The sequence below is a fragment of the Cricetulus griseus genome, chromosome 4, assembly GCF_003668045.3.
Source record: "Cricetulus griseus strain 17A/GY chromosome 4, alternate assembly CriGri-PICRH-1.0, whole genome shotgun sequence".
Taxonomy (NCBI): domain Eukaryota; kingdom Metazoa; phylum Chordata; class Mammalia; order Rodentia; family Cricetidae; genus Cricetulus; species Cricetulus griseus.
In genome coordinates, this window is record NC_048597.1 from 183,738,048 (window position 1) to 183,757,213 (window position 19,166).

Here is a 19,166-nt window from a genome sequence, read left to right on the forward strand (position 1 = left end):
GTTAACGTGTTGACTCTAGAGACTTTTCCATTTGTAATTAGCATGCCATCTGTGTCTTGGTTTTAGTGCTTAGTATGAATTTACCTGCATCTGTCTGATTAAATAGAGGGAGAAGTTCTTTAGGAATAAGTAGAATTAGGAAGAAGAGGAACAGTTTTGGAGTGTAGAGTTTAAGGTACTTGGAATTGGCCAGGTGTGGTGGGGTATGCTTCTATCCTAGCACTCTAGAAGACAGGCAAGTGGATCTTCCTATGGGAACTAGGCCAGCAAGCAGGGTGGTGTAGTCCTTTCCTCAAACAAACAAAAACCCTTAGAATTGTTTCTATCCTGTAAGAGGTAAGGAGAGAACAGTGGAAAACATTTCCCTTTGAAAGTTTGAAATTTGTAGCGGTAGTGAACCATGATGAGTTAAAAATCTAAGGTAGCTTGCTGAGGGAGAACTATAAATCTTAGTATCTCATTTCTCTTTAGTTTAAGTGTAGTATGCACTTCAGGCGAGTGTTTTTCTTTTCAACATTACCTTTTTTAGTAGAGAAGAGTAAAAGAACAAATAGCATGCCTGTTATATTTATTCAATAGAAATGTTTATAACTATAAATTTTTTTTTTTCCTTTTTGGTTTTTTGAGACATGGTAGACATGTGGCCTGGAACTCACAGAGAACTACCTGCCTCTGCCTCCCAAGTTCTGGAATTAAAGGTGTTCACCACCACCACCACCTGGCATAGTCTCCCTCTCTTTAAAAAAAAATATTACTTATTCATTGATGCTAGAGTTTGAGAAAGTTTATCTTGGATACATTGTATGAAGACTCCAAGATTTTCTTTATAAAGTACATTGTCAGATTCTGTCTTGCTGCTATATTCATTCATCTTCTAGTTTATCTAATTGTGAATTGTCAATTTTTTTCTATTATATAGGCAAAGAGTAGTAAAAAACAATCTGAAAGTTTAGCCACATTCAGTGAAAACTAAAAGTAGATGAAGATCAGTACATATCATCACAAAATATGTCACTTTGATCTTAAGAGTATTTTGAGTTAAAGGCAATTGAGAATCAACAGATGGAGAAAGAATTCTGCTCTCTTTGCTTAAGGGCAAGACTTGAATTTCTCTTATATCTGAAAGAGGTTAATTTTCATCAACATACCTTGCTAATAAAAGGCTGGCCTTTTAGCCAGAGGATTTTATGTGTCCTGCCTGGTTAAATAATCACTCAGGGTCAATATCCTTTGGCCGATGCCTCAGGCTTATTACTAGCTAGCTCTTACATATGAATTAACCCATTTATCTGTGAATCACTTACCGGTGGTGCTCTGGCGTGTTACTCCTTGGGGAGCTGATGGTATCTCTCCTCCACCTTCTTTCTCCCTGTTCTCTCTGCTTGGATTTCCTCCTAACTATATTCTGCCCTGCCATAGGCCAAAGCAGTTTTATTCATCAACCAATAAAAGCAGCACATATTTGCAGTGTACAGAAGGATGTCCCATATCATGGCCTGGTACTGGTACTATGGCCAAAGATGACCTTGCTTTCTGAGTTCTGAAATTTGAAGCATATGAGACCATAGCCAGCTTTCCAGTGATTTATTCTTGCTCAGATCCTAAACTCTTCTGGTAAAATGATACACAAATCTTGAAATCTAGCCATTTTTATGAGTTTCAGTCTTCTATGAATTCTTGAGCATGAGAATATGAAGTTTGTGTACCTTTTCTTTTCCTAACTTGAATTTAAAGTCACAAGCCTCTGGGTACTGAATCTATGTATGAGTAGAAGAAAAGTTTGTGTTCCCTGACACAGACTATAAGGATGATGTCAGTCTTACCCGTTGAAAATCAATGTGACATTTTGTGAAAACCCATAAGGAAACTGAAAAGTGAAAGATCTTACATTAGTCAGATTTATTTCATTCTTTATCCTTTTTCTAGGCAGTTGAATCATTCTTAAATTTTCATTTTCTTTGTTTTTAGCATAGTTAAGATTGAGCAGTAGTAACCTCTAATAGTGTAAGTAGCCCACAATTTCAAGATACAAATCATTAAGGTCCCACAGTATATTTTAGTCATGTAAAAGGATACTTCTGTAGAACCATGTAAGATATAATGAGTTTGATTCCATTTAAAAGAGTAAGGGCTGGTGTGATGGCTTAGTGGGTACAAGTGTTTGCTTCCAGACCTATTAACATGAGTTTATTCCCTGGACCAACATGGAGGAAGGAGAGAACTGACCCTGCTTGTTGTCTTCTGACTCTCACATGTGTGTTATGATGCATGTGCACATACACAAACAGATGTAATAAGTTTTATTTTAAACCAGTCAGCAAATTTCCCCTTCTTGTTTGGGAGTCTCTAGGAAACAACAAAAGTCATGAAGTTCTTGAAGAAGGAAAAAAATTAAAAAGTGTTCTGTGGACACTAATTTGGGACTGATTGGTTAATTGTACAGAGTTCTACCTATCTAATGCATGAATTAAACCTATCTGTCTGACCTTCTATGTTAGCCCCCCTTCTTTTTTTTAACTTACTGTGTATTATATCTCTAAGAAATTTAAGCAGTATTGGAAAGTTGTTATTGAGAGATCTGTTCCAAAGTATTTTTCTTGTTAGCAGTTCTTCCTTCCCTTCATTTACCTCTGAAAGTAGATGGACTTTACCTTCAGAGATCCTCCATAGTGAAAGATAATAAACTGAAATCTTAGAATCAAGGTGTTATATTTAGGCCTTTTGATTTTGACGAAGCCAAAATATCCTTTTAAAAATCATTTTTAGTTTAAACAATACTGTCTTTTACTTAACATACAATGATGAACACAAATAATTTGGGATACATACACACACATACACACACAGAGAGAGAGAGAGAGAGAGAGAGAGAGGGAGGGAGGGAGGGAGGGATGTTTTACACAGATAATAGTCAATGAAATGTATTGCTCTTACCACTTAGATGTCTTTGTTTATTTGAGAATTAACTAAATTTATCTACCCTTCTAATGTTTAACAACATGATTGTTTTACTCCTTGGATTTTTGACTATTTAGTATAGTAATTTAGCCTTCCCTCTCTTTTTCACAAAGGCTTTGCAGGTATGCAAGTGTTCTGGCACTTGAGACACTTAAGAGGGGTTTGCTTTCTTCTCCTTTTACTACTTATAGTAAGTAGTTTTGTATAGCTGTGACCAAATACTCAACCCAAACAAGAAAGTAAGGCTTTATTTTGGTTTATGATTTCAGAGAGTTCAGTCCTATATCATGGCCAGGGGAGAGTAGCAGAGCATAACATTTCACTTCATGGCAGGCCAGGAAATTGAGATCAGGGAATGCATATGCATTGTTCAAGTTCTTTTTCTTTCTCTTCCCCTTTATTCCCTGCACCTGGAATTGCCACCCATATCTTGGATAGGTAATCCCTATTCTGCTAGTCCTGTCAGACCAGACACACTTGGAGATTCTGAATCTAGTCAAGTTGACAGTGGAGATGAACAATGCCCTCCATTTGTTTTATGAGGCTGGATTTTCTGCATTTCAACACAACAGTCTAGTGGTCTAGTAGTACAAATTACCTTTGAGTGTGTGGTTTGCTACCACTCACTGCACACCCAAAACTAGCAGTATAAGACAGCACAGCTGTGCCTGGGTTGGTGTAAAGTTATTCATGTTTGATACTGATTAAGTAATTTCTGGTTTTTTGTTTTGTTTTGTTTTTGTTTTTTTTGAGACAGGGTTTCTCTGTGTAGCTTTGGAGCCTATCCTGGCACTCGCTCTGGAGACCAGGCTGGCCTCGAACTCACAGAAATCTGCCTGCCTCTGCCTCCCGAGTGCTGGGATTAAAGGCGTGTGCCACCAACGATTGGCTTGGGTTTTCTTTTTCCTAAGAGAAAAACATGAAGGTAGTTGGGCATGGACTTAGTGGAGAATCTGGGAAGAGTTGGAAGAGGGGAAAGAATGTGATCAAAATGTATAAAATTTTCAAAAATTAATTTTTAGAGGACAGCAGAAAAGAATACATACTCAGTAAAATTAGTCAGTTATACACATTCCATTTACCTAAAATATTCAAACTAGGGAAATTTCAGAGACAAAAGGCAAATTAATGGTTTCTAAGAATGGAGGAGGGGATGAGGAGATGACATAATGGGAACCAAGTTTCCTTTTGAGGACTTGAAAATATTCTGAAGGGGGCTGGAGAAATGGCTCAGAGGTTAAGAGCACTGGCTGCTCTTCTAGAGGACCTGAGTTCAATTCCTAGCACCCACAAGGTGCCTCACATCGATCTGTAATGAGATCTGGTGCCCTTTTCTGGCCTGCAGGGATATATGCAGGAGGAATGATGTATACATAACAAATAAATAAATCTTGGGTAACATAAATAAATAAATTGTTGGGTAACATGATGACTACACTAAATGCCACTTTACTGTGTGTTTTAGAATGGTTAATTTTGGATTATGTGAATCTACACAAGAAGTATCTGTAAAGAGCTCAAAAGGAGCAGCTGCATGAGAGCTGAATGCACTATTTTCAAGAAATGGAGTTAAAATAGCTACAGTAAGACATGAACATTAAAGTGGTTTGGCTGTTAATGTTTTGGGGATCTTCAGGTGGATACTTTTAGCAGAGTGGTGAGCAGTAAAAAGCCTGTAGCTGTGCTGCCAGGCTCAGTTCAGTTTGGCTGATGAGTGAGTAGCAATAAAGTGGTAATGGTTTATAGCCTAGATCAAGTTCTTTTGTAAAGAAGTTTGGTTTTTCATTTTTCTAGACAGGATTTCTCTGTGTAGCCCTGGCTATCCTGGAACTCACTCTGCATACCAAGCTGGTCTTGAACTCATAGAGATCCACCTATCTCTGTCTTCTGAGTGTTGGGATAAAGGTGTATGCCACCATGCCTGGCCCGATCTACTCTTGATAAAATAGGTTATATTAAAAAAAGATCAGTGGGCCTAATGTTATAACACTGGAGTACGTTATGCAAAGTACATCTCCCAGACCAGCCTGTCAAACTAAAACAGCCTGCTTGTATAGTTACAAGCATGTAAAGGGCATAGCATGTTTGTGTTCAGACTGTAATTTCATCAAATACAGTCTTGCATGTGCATGGATGTCAGTTCCACCAGGCACAAACCTCATGTTGCACCAATGACAGGCTTTTTATTGAATCACATCAATAGTACATCTCCCATCCCAAGTGAGAATTACTGCAGAATGAACAAGATCTTCTAAAGCCCGTCGAGGTTTCTCTTTGCTGCAGTGGGAAATTTTAAATCTAGAGCAGATTATCTGGGGTAGTCATGGCTGGAGCAAGTCTTGACATGATGCAGGTGTGGCTTCAGCAACATTGAGACCCTGGTTATTGTTGCTAGGGTAATTTCTTTAAAGTGATTCAGGTTCAAAAAGGTATACTGCCCTCAGAAGGGTCTTAGCACTTAACAACAACAAAAAGGGGGTGGGTGGCAGTAGAGGTGCATAAAGGATGGGATGATGGCTGTCATCCAAGGGCTTAACAGCTAACAGTTTTACTTGGAACCACTTCCAAAACACAAGTGGTACTTGGAGCAAGACCTAGGAAGCTAATATTCTGAACAGTGTTTAAAGCCCTTAACCCTACCTTCATGTCCTATGGAGGAATTCTCTGATCCACTTCTGTGTCTTTTGGGAATTCTAATGTAGACTATCCTGCAGCTCTGCTAAAATGAAATTTGTGTTGCTTAAGATTATGAATTCCTTCCTCTTCAGTAGGAATTTACTTGTTTTGGATAGACTTAGGTATAGTGTTGGACTTAACTTCATTATATTTATTGTACCTAGAAGCTTCTATAAAAAAATTGAAAGTAATAGCTTGATAACCAAAATGTTTAAGTCCTAAGTATGTCATTAAGAGAAAGTGATCAAATGAAAGATCCTCATCTGTCAGTTTAGGTAGAGATTTATATTCCTGTGCTAGATTAGAATTGGCACGGTCCTTGAGGGGATCTTGAAAGTAGCAATTTTCAATTTCCATAATGGTTGAAAATTTCCATTTTTTTCTCATTTGGTGATGTGTATTCTTTAGAATTCATTTTTTTTTTTTGAAACCTCTTAACTGTTGCATTAGTATGAAATCTACCTCCTCCCTGTAATTTTGGTCTTTTGTTCCTCATGTATATTGGAATAGTGCTGTGTTTAAAATCTCTGGCCTTAGAAATGAATGGGCTTGAATTTTGTTTATTTATTTTTGTGTGTATATGTGTGTATGTATGTGTGAGGGTCTATGTGTACTCAGATGTATGTATGTGTAGGCCTGAGGTTGATGCTGGGAATCTTCTAATTGCTCATCCACTGTGTTTTCTGAGGAAGAGTCTCCCAACAAAACCAAGAGCTCACTGATTAAGCCAGTCCAGTACTCCATGGTCAGCAACTTACTCAGGAATTACTGGTATGGGTTCTGGAGATTGGAATTCAGGTCTCCTGATTGCAAGTCCTTACCCACTTAGCTATCTCCCCAAATCTTGAATTTTTCCCCCATCACTTAGTTGTACTACTTTAGAGAAAGTACATACCTGCCTCTATAACTCATTTTTCACAATGATATGTTTTGAGCATTAGATGAAATAACATTTTAATTAGGGCAACTATAATTGTATAATGATTGTTTTATAGCTATAAATTACAGTTATTTGGTTTTTTGTTTTTGCTTTTTATTTATTTTATTTATTTATTTATTTATTTATTTATTTATTTATTTATTCCAAGACAGGGTTTCTCTGTATTGTTTTGGAGCCTTTCCTGGAACTCACTGGGTAGACCAGGCTGGCCTTGAGCTCACAAGAGATCTGTCTGCCTCTGCCTCCCAAGTGCTGGGATTAAAGCCGTGTGCCAACCAATGCCCAGCCAAATTATGATTATTTGTAGTAAAATATAATGAATGGAAGTAGTTGTGTTGAAACTTGACATTAAGAATGAAATTGTAGGGGCCGGAGAGATGGCTCAGCAGTTAAGAGCACTGACTGTTCTTCCAGAGGTCCTGAGTTCAATTCCCAGCAACCACATGGTGGCTCACAACCACCTTGAATGAGATCTGGTGCCTTCTGCTGGTGTGCAGGCCGAAGATTGTATACATAATAAATTAAATATTAAAAAAAAAAATGAAATTGTATAGTTTACTCAAAGATGATAATGGCTTGTTTTTGAGACAGGGCCTTCCCTGTAGCTCAGGCTTGGCATTGAACTTAAAATTCTTCTGTTTCAATCTTCCAAGTATTGGGATTATTGGCACTTGATTTATAATCATCTCAATCACATTTGAGAAATAAGAACAAATCACCCTCCTTTTTTCCTCATAATAAAATTTAAAATACAATGGCTGTGGTGGTCATTCTGAGAAATTTTTGTCTAGGCTGTTTTATTACTGTTGGGTCAGTTATTTGGTATGACTTTTCTGTGCAATTAAGAGATTTTTGTCTACACAAGTTGTATATGGCTGCTGGTAGCCTTACATTGGATGCAGTTTCATTCATTGCCAACTTTTTTTTTTTTAAATAAGTAGAGTATTCTAAAATAATGTTTAAAAGGCCATGTAGTAAATATATATATGTATGTATGTATGTATGTATATATATATCAGTTATTTTTGTCATTTTTAAGTATGTATAGTACATAATTGTGTGTGTGTGTGTATGTATGTATGTATGTATGTATGTATGTATGTATTCTGTCAGTACTGAGTCCTCTTTTCTGTTTGCTTGTCACTGCTAAGATCTCCAAATGTATAATCTTTTAAAAATGACATTTGGTGTTTTGGTTTGTTTAAAAAATTAAAACTGTGATATTCTTTTTTTATTTTTTTTAATTGTTGTTAGTGTGTGAGTATGATGTGTGCGTGCATGCCATAGCATGCATATACTTTGTAGAGTCAGTTCTCTCTAGAGTTTTAATATAGCAAGCACTCTGCTTTCTGAGGCATCGTGGTGGCACAAAACTATATTGAAGCGTACTGATTTCAAAGTTTATCTTACTGTGAAAAGCAGAGAAGAAAGGAGACTGCAGGAGATTAAACACAAGGTCTTGAATATGCTAAGCATGCACTCTGCCCTGAAGCTATACCCTCTGCTACAATAAATAGTTTTTCATAACTCATTTTTTGATAATTTTTCATTGTTAAGAGGTTTTTTTTGTTTTGTTTTTGTTTTTTGTTTTTTTTGGAGACAGGGTTTCTCTGTGGCTTTGGAGGCTGTCCTGGAACTAGCTCCTGTAGACCAGGTTGGTCTCGAACTCACAGAGATCTGCCTGCCTCTGCCTTCTGAGTACTTGGGACTAAAGGCATGTGCCACCACCTTTGGGCCATTAAGAGGTTTTTTTGTTTGTTTGTTTGTTTGTTTGATTGATTGATTGATTGAATCCAGGACTACCTGCATGGTAGTCTAGCATTCTACCCCTGAGCTATCTCTCTAGTCCAGAATTTCATAAATTGTCAAACATTAATAAGAAATTAAGTGTATTTAAATTTTCCACTGACTTCTAATAAAAAACCTTTTAATCTTATTTATGTAAAGGCTAAATAGAAATTATAATTGTTTTTTTCTACAAATGTTAGATTGTATTTTTTTACATTTTTTTATATTTTATTTCTGTGTGTGTGTGTGTGTGTGTGTGTGTGTGTGTGTGTGTGTGTGTGTCTGTGCACACATGTTGTGGAGATAGGAGGACAACTTGCATGAGTCAGTTCTTTTCTTTGGCTATGTGTTTTCCAGGGATCAAGTAGTATTTAGGCTTGCTCAAGCTCCTGTATACACCAAACTGTTCACCTTGATGGTCACTGAAGGATCTTCAATAAATCAGTTACTTGGGATTAATTTTCCCAATAAAAACCCTGTAATCAATATGACCATGAAATCTGGGTCTGACTCAGTAGCTAAAGTAGAGTTTGCTTTTTCTGGCCATTGTAGAAGCAGCTTGAAGAGTCAAGAAAACTTTTGGAGCTGTGAAATGCAAGCTGATGCCTTTGCTGGATATTCTGTTTCTCTTTTAGGTGATTTAGTTATTTATTAAATTATATCCTTCACTCAAATTGTAAAGCATTTTTCATGGATTTTATATGACCAATTAGTAGAAGTATGTGAGTGTGATAGTTGCGGAGTACTTTTTTTGGCTGCCAATTAGCTCCCAACTCAAGACACAGAAACTTACTATTTGTTAGGAGTGCTTGGCCTTAGTAGGTTTGTCCCACTAGATCTTACAACTTAATTTAACCCGTTTCTCCTTCTCTACATTTTGCTTTGGGGCTTTTTACCTTTCATTCTGTATGTCCTCCTTTATATATGTCCTATTCTGTGGCTGCCTGGCTGGCCCTGGGCATTTTCTTCTCATATTCTCCTTGTTCTAGATTCCTCCTACCTATTCTCTCTGCCTGCTAGCCCTGCCTAGCCCTCTACTGCCTAGCTGTTGGCTGTTCAGCTTTTTATTAGACCATTCAGGTGCCTTGGTCAGGCAGAGCAACACATCTTTACATTGTTAAACAAATACAATATAAACAAATGTAACACATTTTGCCTAAAGTAATATCCTAGAACAGATAGTATAATTGTGATTCTTTTAAAACCAATTTTATTTTTTTAAAGATTTATTATGTACATAGTGTTCTGTCTGCATGTGTGTCTGCAGGCCAGGAGAGGTCACCAGATTTCATTACAGATGGTTGTGAGCCACCATGTGTTTGCTGGGAATTGAACTCAGGACCTTTGGAAATGCAGGCAGTACTCTTAACCACTGAGCCATCTCTCTAGCCCCTAATTGTGATTCTTAATATTGGTACTGGTAAGACCTTAATGTTGAACAAGAATTATCATAGATTGTAAGTTAGGGGCAAACTGCAACTATTTAAGGAATTGAGTTAGAACCTAGGGTGGTGGTACACACCTTTGATCCCAGTACACAGTAGGCAAAGGTAGGTAGATCTCTGTGAGTTTGAGGCCAGCCTGGTCTACAGAACTAGTTCCAGGACAGATAGGGATGGCTATACAGAGAAATCCTGTCTTGAAAAACCAATAAATAAATAATTGAGTTAAAAAGCCATTCAGTTGTTTGTTTGGTTTTGGTTTTATGAAGCAGGTCGTGAAATGTTGAAGTCCCAGGTAGTTGGAATTTACTGTGTAACCCTGGATGGCATTGAACTTGATCTTGCTTTTGCCTCGGTCTCCTAAATGCTGGGATTATAAGTATGTGCCATCATTGCTGACCAATTATGAATTTATGGTAATGCTTATTGTATGTAACTTTTTTTTTGAAGACCAATGAGTTATAAAGTGTGGTTAATTGTAGATTTCCTACAAATCTTTATTTTCACCAAAATTTTAACATATTGCCTTCCACAGAGCTGACCAGGGTTACCTATATTTTGAATGAATAAATCTCTGAGGAGCTATATCCAACTATTTTTCTATATCTTTTTAGTTAGTTGATAAAATCAGAAAAATAATGAACTAAAATGTTGTGGGATATTTGATTACATTGTGACATTCTGAGACTTTTAATAAAGTTAGAATTGGGCTAATGTCTGTGACTAACTGATCAGAATTAGCATAGAGAATCCAGGAATTTGGAAGGAAAGGGTGGGACTAGGGTTTGGTGCTCTTAGTTTTTTGGATGGTCTAAGGGATGTGTCTCTTGCTGTATCTCCAGCCAAAAAGTACAGTCAGCAGGTTGCTTCTAAGCTTCTTTGATCTAGCAAGTTTTCATTCCAATGACTTTGACTCCTGAGTTTGTTGGTAAATAAAATGATAGAGCTGTGAGACTGGAAGGCCCTCCAGGCCGTGACCTGAGTAGCCAGTGGGAGTGCTGACTTGGGGGTTATGGGGCCATAGGCAATAAATAAAATATCAGTAGATTCCTGTGCAGCTGCTAAGCTGCCAGAAAAACATCATTTGGTGTCCAAAGTGGGGCACCAGATATAACAGGTCTTTCTTATCAGACTTTCTTTGGACCATCAGCCCCCAAATAATGGCATTGAGGCTTCTTAATTATGAAAGCTTGGCCTTTAGCTTAGGCTTGTCCCCAAATAAGTCTTTTTTTCTTTTTTTTTTTTTTTTTTTTTTTTTTTTGGTTTTTCGAGACAGGGTTTCTCTGTGTAGCTTTGGAGCCTATCCTGGCACTCACTCTGGAGACCAGGCTGGCCTCAAACTCACAGAGATCCACCTGCCTCTGCCTCCCAAGTGCTGGGATTAAAGGCGTGTACCACCAACGCCCAGCCCAAATAAGTCTTATAAATTAAATTAGCCTGCTTCTATTAATCCCCATTGTCACATTGCCTCTTACCTCTCTTCCATTCTGTATGTCCAACTTCCTGCTTGTCTCACTGGTATCTCTTCTCCCTCCCAGCATTCCTGGAGGTTCTGTCTATTTTCTCCTACCTAGCTGTTGGCCATTCAGCTTTTTATTAAACCAATCACAATGACACATCTTCACATAGTGCACAAATATCCTGAAATACTAAAGTATATTTGAAATTATGTCTTATTAATGAAATATGAAATAACATTTGAGAAGTGACATTTACTAAAACAGTACATTATGAGGAAATTATTCCTTTTTATTAAAAACTTATTTACACATATTTTGTTGTGTGTTTGTTTGAGACAATGTCTCACTATGTAGTCTAAGCATCAAATCTTGCCTCAGTCTTCCAAGTGTCTGGATTACAGATATATTTCACATGCTTATCACAGATAGCTTAGTTTTAATTTACTAATTTATTGAAATTGGAAGTGCTTGCTATCATTTTATTTCTGAAATTTGGATTATCTAGGAATGAACCAATTATTTTAAATAAATTATATGCATAACAAACATATCCAGCTTAAACAGACTTTTTAATAAAAAGGATAAATTGTATATACATTGTAATCTTCCCTAATGGTAGTTATCTTTATTTTCTAGAAAGGCAAACTGAAATATAACTTCCTGCTTTTTTTGGTCACATGGTAAGTTTAAATATTTAAATTTGATCCAAGAATTCTTTTCTTTTTTAAAAACATTTTTTAATGATTTACTTATTCTTATATTTATGTGCATTGGTGTTTTGCCTGTATGTCTGTATTAGGGTATCAGATCCCTGGAACTGGAGTCATAGACCTTTGTGAGTTGCCATGTGAGTGCTGGGAATTGAACCCAGTTCCTCTGTAAGAGTAGCCAGTGTTCTTAACCACTGAGCCATTATCTTTCCAGCCCAGATGGAATTTCCTGTTTCTTATGTTTTTGTTTGTGGTGTATGAGTGCAGGTATATGCTCTGTGTTGGGACAGAGGTCAGAGAATGACATGGGGCTTCCTCTTCTATCACTCTGCCTTATTCCCTTTGTACTGTGCCTCAGGACCCTGAAGCCCATTGTTTTGGCTAGATTGCCTGGCTAACAAGCTAGTGGGATATATCTCTTTGTCCCCCAACACTGAGGGTAAGGGTACATATTTCCATGCCTGGGTTTTTATATAAGTGCTGGGGATTCGAACTGAGGTCTTCCTGTTTGGGAAACAAATATTCTTAGCCATTGTTCCATTTCCCAAACTCCTTCATCAAGAATTCCTTTCTTCTTTTCCTGCCCTGAGGCAGGGATGTTGTGTGGTTTTTTTGAGACAGGGTTTCTCTGTGTAGCCCTGGTTGTCCTGGAATTCACCAGGCAGGCCTCAAACTCAGAGATCTGCCTGCCTCTGCCTTCCAAATGCTGGGATTAGAGGTGTGTGCCACTACTGCCTGGCTAAGAATTTCCAAGTTTTATAATTTTAATCCCAAGTTTTATATCTCGATATTTGCAGTTAAAATGACTCAAAATTGCAGGGCAGTGATGGTACACACCTTTAATCCCAGTATCGGCGAGGCAGAGGCAGGCAGAGGCAGGTGGATCTCTGAGTTTGAGGCCAGCCTGATGTATAAGAGCTGGTTCCAGGACAGGCACCAAAAGCTACACAGAGAAACCCTGTCTCGAAAAACAAACAAACAAAAAACCCAAAACAATAGAAACAAAATAAGACTCAAAATTGACTGATGTCATGTATCAATACTTAGGTGACAACTTATAGGAAGTGAGATCTGCAACTTGATGGGTGACTGTTCCTTTCAACCAAAAGGTAAGTGTTGCTTCAATAACTGATATCTCATATGTAGCTGATGTCATTACACTTTCTAATAAAGAGTGAGAGGTGGAGCACATTTTAAAACCTTGGAACTGTTGAAGTAACAAACTAACAAGTCAAGTAGAAATAAAGTATTTTATCTTTACTAACAGAAATAGCTACTATTTATCAGTTTGGTATACATTGACACATATATTTCTTCTATGCTTATACAAGCATTTATAAAAAGTATAAAGATATAGCTTTTTCTGAACAATCTATATATTAACAATGCCAGAGCCTTGTTAAAAGTGTGTATGTGTGTGCTTGTACTGTAGAGTACTGTAGACTATATTAGTTTACAAGGTAGAAATTTATTTTATTTTTGGACAGGTTTTGAGGGTATGTAGAAAGTCAGGATCAAAGTATTGCTAGGCTTGATGTCTTCTGTGAGTGGTGAGAGAAAAAGCTCCAGGCCTCTTATAAATGACCATGTTAAATTTGTGACTGTTTATGGCCATATTAAGAACATGGTAGGATGTCCCAATTTGAGTTAAATGTAGAAATGGCAATCTTTGGTATAGTAGAAAAAATGCTTAGAAATGATAAAACTAAAGATTATTTAAATATCACCTCAGATTATTTCTTTGGTAGTCTTCATGTCTCCACAAAGCTCCACTGAAGTTCATGTACATAGCTGTCATATTAGTAGAGGCCCTTAACACTGTTCCTTCTGCACCCTGCCTCCCACTGTTCTTGCATTTCCTCATTCTCCATTATAGTGTGAACTAATAGATGCATGTAAAGAGTCAAATAGTCAGAAAAGACTTCAGTTGATCTGCCAAAGTTTCATGAAGTTTTGTTTGTGTGCATGTATGTGTGTATAATATTGCATCTATTTTACTAACAATGTTATATAATTAAAGATGGATATTTTTGCTTTCTTTAAAAATGTATCTTTTACAATTTTTATTTATTTGTTTGTGTGTGTCTGAGTTTATATCTCATGTATGCAGTGCTTTTAGAGACCAAAAGAGGCCATCGAGTTTCCCTGGATTATGAGGGGATTATGAGCCACCCAGTGTGGGTATTTGGAATAGAGCTTGGTGTACTCTAGAAGAGCAGCAAATGCTCTTAACTGTTGAGCTGTGTCTACAGCCCATTTTAGCTTTCTTTTTATATATGTACTTATTTATTATTTTTAATTATGTGTAGTGTGTATTTATGAGAGAGGGGGTTATGTTCATGTGTGAATGCAGGTACTCACAAGTTCTAGAGGAGGGTGCCAGATCTGTTGGGCCATCTTCAAGAGTGGTGTATGCTCTTAACTGCTGAGCAACCTCTCTAGCCCATTTTATTTTTTATATTTTGTTTTTTGAGAGACAGGGTTTCTCTGTGTAGCCCTGGTTGTCATGAAATTTGCTCTCTAGACTAGGCTAACCTTGGACTCAGAGATCTCCTGCCTATGCCTCTGGTATTAAACGTGTGCACCACTACCACCTGGCCTGTGAAATGATCTTAAAGTTAACTTTTTAATCCTTTGGTTTCCTAGAGAAGTCCTCCTAAAGTGCTGATATCCTGCATCCATCCCATTTAGTTGTTATTTAGACTTACTGACTTACTCTCTTCTGAGACTTTATTTTGTATCGAATGCCATGTCCTGTGCTCCCCATGTCTTACTTTTTGTTCATTATGTTGTGTGTGTTGTGTATGTGTGTGTGTATAAGTACATGCGTGTTCACAAATATGCATATGTACAAAGATGTATGGGTAGGGAAGTCAGAGGACAGTTTGTGAGCGTTGGTTCACTTAGGGAATGGGTATCAAACTCAGATCATCAGACTTGGAAGTAAGCCCCTTTACCCATAAGCTCTGAGTTTTATTCATATTAAAACATTAATTTCTTTGCTTGATACCTCTAAATATACCAGTTTCTTTTCTCTACTTTCTTGCTTTGTATTATCTTTCTTAGAATCCTTTTAATTTTACTGTCTATCTTTTGATCTTTTAGATAGGAAGTTTTCCTTCCTAAAATTCCTGGTACTTATTTATCCATGTTTAAGAGAGAGGTGTTACTTGGTCTGAGTTTCTAAGTAGTTTTTACTGTATGCATTGCTTTTTATTCAATTTCTTTAGGGAGAAATGTGTGATTCGTTCTATTTGTGATAAGCCTCAGTCCTTTCCTATATGTTTCTCTACCACCACATCTCTTTCTTTGCTCTTGTGCCTTGCATTTCTAAGTATGGTTCATTAATTACAATGTGTTTCCCACCTGTGGCTTCTTACTATAGTCTATCTCCTTTTGTTAAATTTTTTTAAGACAATGGATAGTATATAATTCTTTTTTGTGGAGACAATCATTGTAGATGTATGACTGAAACTTGTTCTGACTGGATTTTCTAGCTGCTGTAAGTAACTATTGTCTGTCTGAAGTTAACTAGTTTAGTAGAGCTTAGAGAGTAAGATTAAGATCTCAGTTTCTTACTGTTAGCATGTACTCATCACAAACACCAATTCAGAAACACTTACTAGGATTATTAAGATAGATTTCTAATATGCTATGCATAGCAAATAATTTTTTTAATTAAAAGAAAGTTTCTTTTAAAAATTAGATAATTTAAAAATGGCAGAACTCTTTATGGAGTGTGAAGAAGAGGAGCTAGAACCATGGCAGAAGAAAGTGAAGGAAGTTGAAGAGGATGATGATGACGAGCCCATCTTTGTTGCAGAGATAGCAAGTTCAAAACCAGCCATTTCAAGTAAGCATTTACTTTGAATGAAAACAGTTGGCTAAGGTTTTGTCTTAGGGTTGTTGTGAAAATGTCCTGTCCCACCATAAGAGGTTAGGAATGATATAATGACTGGAAGATTGACTGGTCAGGGTTAACTGACTGGAGCTTTAAGAAGGGGTAGACAACAAATACCAGCAGAGCAAACAAGGAAATGCGCATGAGTTGCTGGTGGCCTTGGAGGTCTTCTGAGAGCAGGAATTAAAATTTTAGTGGTACTGAAAAACCAGTTTATCTGATTCTTTCATTTTTTTTCTCACTTAAACCCAAAGTAGCTTAAAGGAGAAATTTAGAATGCTTAGTTTTAATGTTTGAGATATACTAACTAAATTTTGTGTTGGTTTGAGATGAGGGTCTCTATCCAGGCCCCACCCTAGTGTCCTCTCTACATGACTACAAACTGAAGAAAGAATGTGTGACAGTGGCTTATAGCGTCTGACCACAGCTGTCTCCCAGCAGCTAGTTGCACATGTGATACACACAGACTGTTACTCTAGCCATTATATTGTTACTGTGTCACAGTTAGTACACTCACATCTCAGGCTTTTTAGTAGAACAGTGTTTGGATTATAGCTTCCAGCTAAGAGTACATGGATTTAACATTGTCACAGTGTTAAGGTAAGAAAACTGGTAGTTGTTAAACTGAAGCCAGGTGTGGTAGCACACACTATTATTCACAGCAATTAGTATAAATTTACCTTGTTTTAACAGTGAGAGAACACCATGAAATTTTCTGAAAGCCTTCTTCTTACTCTTCTTGTCTGTAGGATTGGAATAGTACTTTTGTACAGTTTCATTATGCATAGAGTAATTTAACCAAATGAAATGTCAGTTATCAATTCCTGTGCTAGATAGATCATTTCCCATAGAATGCTAAGTGGGATGCTATTTGGATTATAAGAGTTTAGTATGATAGTGTGCATGTGGCTAATATCAGAATATCCTGTTTTTCTTTATTGTTTCCTAGGTATTGATTATCTTACACTTAAATGTTACTATATTTCAAATTTATTATTCAAAATATCTCACTAAAATATGGCAGGATTCAAGTTGAATTTATACTGATTATAGATGGCTGTTACTCAACTATACAGTGTATACAGGCTAGTCTCGAACTCACAGAGATCCAACTGCCTCTGCCTCCAAAGTGCTGGGATTAAAGGCATGTGTCACCAACGCCCGGTGTATATTACTTTTAAAATAATTCTGTAAGAGATTGACCTTGATTTTTTTTTTTTTCCTGAACTATGAAGATGAAAAATTGAAATGATTGTGCTGTTTTATCTGGAGGCCATCAGGAGTTTCAGCATAGGAAATATGTATTTAGATGTTTAGGAACTTGTCTTTTATAGATCACAACCACTAAAATAGTATAACAATAGTTATTTTTTTGTTGTTGTTTTGTTTTGCAAGACAGGGTTTCTCTGTGTAGCTTTGGAGCCTGTCCTGGAACTTGCTCTGTAGACCAGGCTGGCCTTGAACTTACAGGGATCCTCCTGCCTCTGCTTCCCAAGGGCTGTGATTAAAGTTGTGTGCCACCACTGACCGGTGATAGTTTGACCATTAATCTTGGTTTTCTGAGTGAAAAAAAAATGTCAAGTTGCTTGAGTACCTTCTTTTTTTTATAAAATTAATGTAGTACATGACTAGTAAGCACTGCATTAACATTACTGAAAAAATGTTAACTAGTTTAACTATTTTAAGAAGATCTTAATAGTTTTAGTTTATGTGGATATGTATTTGCCTGCATGTGTGTATGTATTCAGTGAGTAACTGATGCCCATGGAGGCCAGAAGAGGGTATTGTGTCTCCTCAAACTGTCATTACAGGTAGTTGTAAGACACCATGTGAGTGTTGGGAATTGAACCTGTGCCCTCTGCAAGAATAGCAAATACTCTTAACTACTGATTCATCTCTCTGGGTCTGAAAAACAACTATTATTATATGAACCTTTATATAATTATTTAATGGATATAGTTCTTTCCTACTATGAAGAGAAATAATTTTTGTAAATGAATTTCAGTACATGTTTTAACTTTTTCCAACAAGCAAATCTTTATTCTTTCAAATTTTTAATTGATTACTGAATAAGCTAGATGTTAAAAACTTTGTACATTCATATTTTTATAAGATTAAGAACTTTAAATCAGTCCCTCAGAGTCACGTCAAATCTTAACTTCTGATGTGATGATACACCTGAATTCTCTTAACTTATAAGATAATCAGGTAAACTTTAGATAACTAACTTCTTGTAGTTTCCCTTTTGGAACTCAGAGGAAATGATAAATAGTCCATGGAGATTTTCCTTTATACAACTTCAGGGCTTTCAGAACTGTGAATAGAATATGGAGGCTAGATCAGGGTTTATTTAAGTCATAGTAATCCAAATGTGTATATAATTCTGTCACCATCCCAAGGAAAGTATAGACTTCAACTCCATGCAACCATATTTAAATATGTTTTTAATAGGTGTTTTCTTTTTTTGTTTTTGAGACAGATTTTCTCTGTGTAGCATTCCTGGCTATCTTGGAACTCTAGATCAGGCTGGCCTCAAATTCACAGAGATCTACCTGCTTCTGTCTTCTGAGTGCTGGGATTAAAGGCATGCATCACCATGCCTTGAAGAATGTTTGGCTTGTGTGCATATCAGTATACTTCTGGCCTTTGGACATTTAGTTACAATGAGAGTTCTATAAAACAGTTAATGCTGATAAACAATTTTCAAATTAGTGATATTTCTTCTAATATCTGTTTTTAGTTTATAATTTTTAATATCTCAGTATATATTTCATTCAAACAAATTTATATATTTTTTAGATATTTTGAACAGAGTTAACTCCAGCTCACGAGGAATAAAGAATGGTGCACTTAATCGAGGTACAATATTATTGTAGTACTTTAATTTTAAACTAAAGTATTTTGAAAAAGTTGATTATATAGGAATGCCTTCAATGTGTTGTGTAATTTTAAAATACAGGTTTTACTACTTCATTCAAGCCAACAAGTCAACGCTTTCCGAATCCAGCATCAAATCCTGTGGCTGCCTTGCCAGTAAATTTTCATCCTGACTCTAGATCTTCAGATTGTTCTGTTATTGTTCAATCATTTTCTAAACCTGTAAGTGTTTTCAAACCTGCTGAGTCAGCTCAGGGAATATTAGCAATACACAATTAAAATTATAGCTTATCAACTAGTAGACACCTGTTAACATAATGGGTATCAGAAAAGGTCACCATCTTTATGTCTTTTTAGTAAGATGGGGAGTATACTTAAGCTGATTAGATACAGCTACTTCATCACTTGATGGAA

At 36.6% G+C, this 19,166-nt stretch overlaps 1 protein-coding gene across 10 annotated transcripts in view; it reads left to right on the forward strand.

Annotated features, from left to right (window-relative positions):
• Znf280d (zinc finger protein 280D) overlaps positions 1-19,166 on the forward strand; it is a 118,967-nt gene that overhangs the window by 39,968 nt on the left and 59,833 nt on the right. For 6 of the 10 annotated variants that reach the window (XM_027411194.2, XM_027411196.2, XM_027411199.2 and 3 more), the window contains exons 2-6: positions 11,901-11,944; positions 13,022-13,083; positions 15,681-15,827; positions 18,675-18,734; positions 18,835-18,974. In XM_027411194.2, the coding sequence (XP_027266995.1) occupies positions 13,056-13,083; positions 15,681-15,827; positions 18,675-18,734; positions 18,835-18,974 (375 nt within the window). In that variant the 5' untranslated portion in view covers positions 11,901-11,944; positions 13,022-13,055. Of the gene's footprint in view, positions 1-8,914; positions 8,998-11,900; positions 11,945-13,021; positions 13,084-15,680; positions 15,828-18,674; positions 18,735-18,834; positions 18,975-19,166 lie in introns of all 10 variants that reach the window. The other 4 variants (XM_027411193.2, XM_035443797.1, XM_027411195.2 and 1 more) reach the window with 4 other exon arrangements.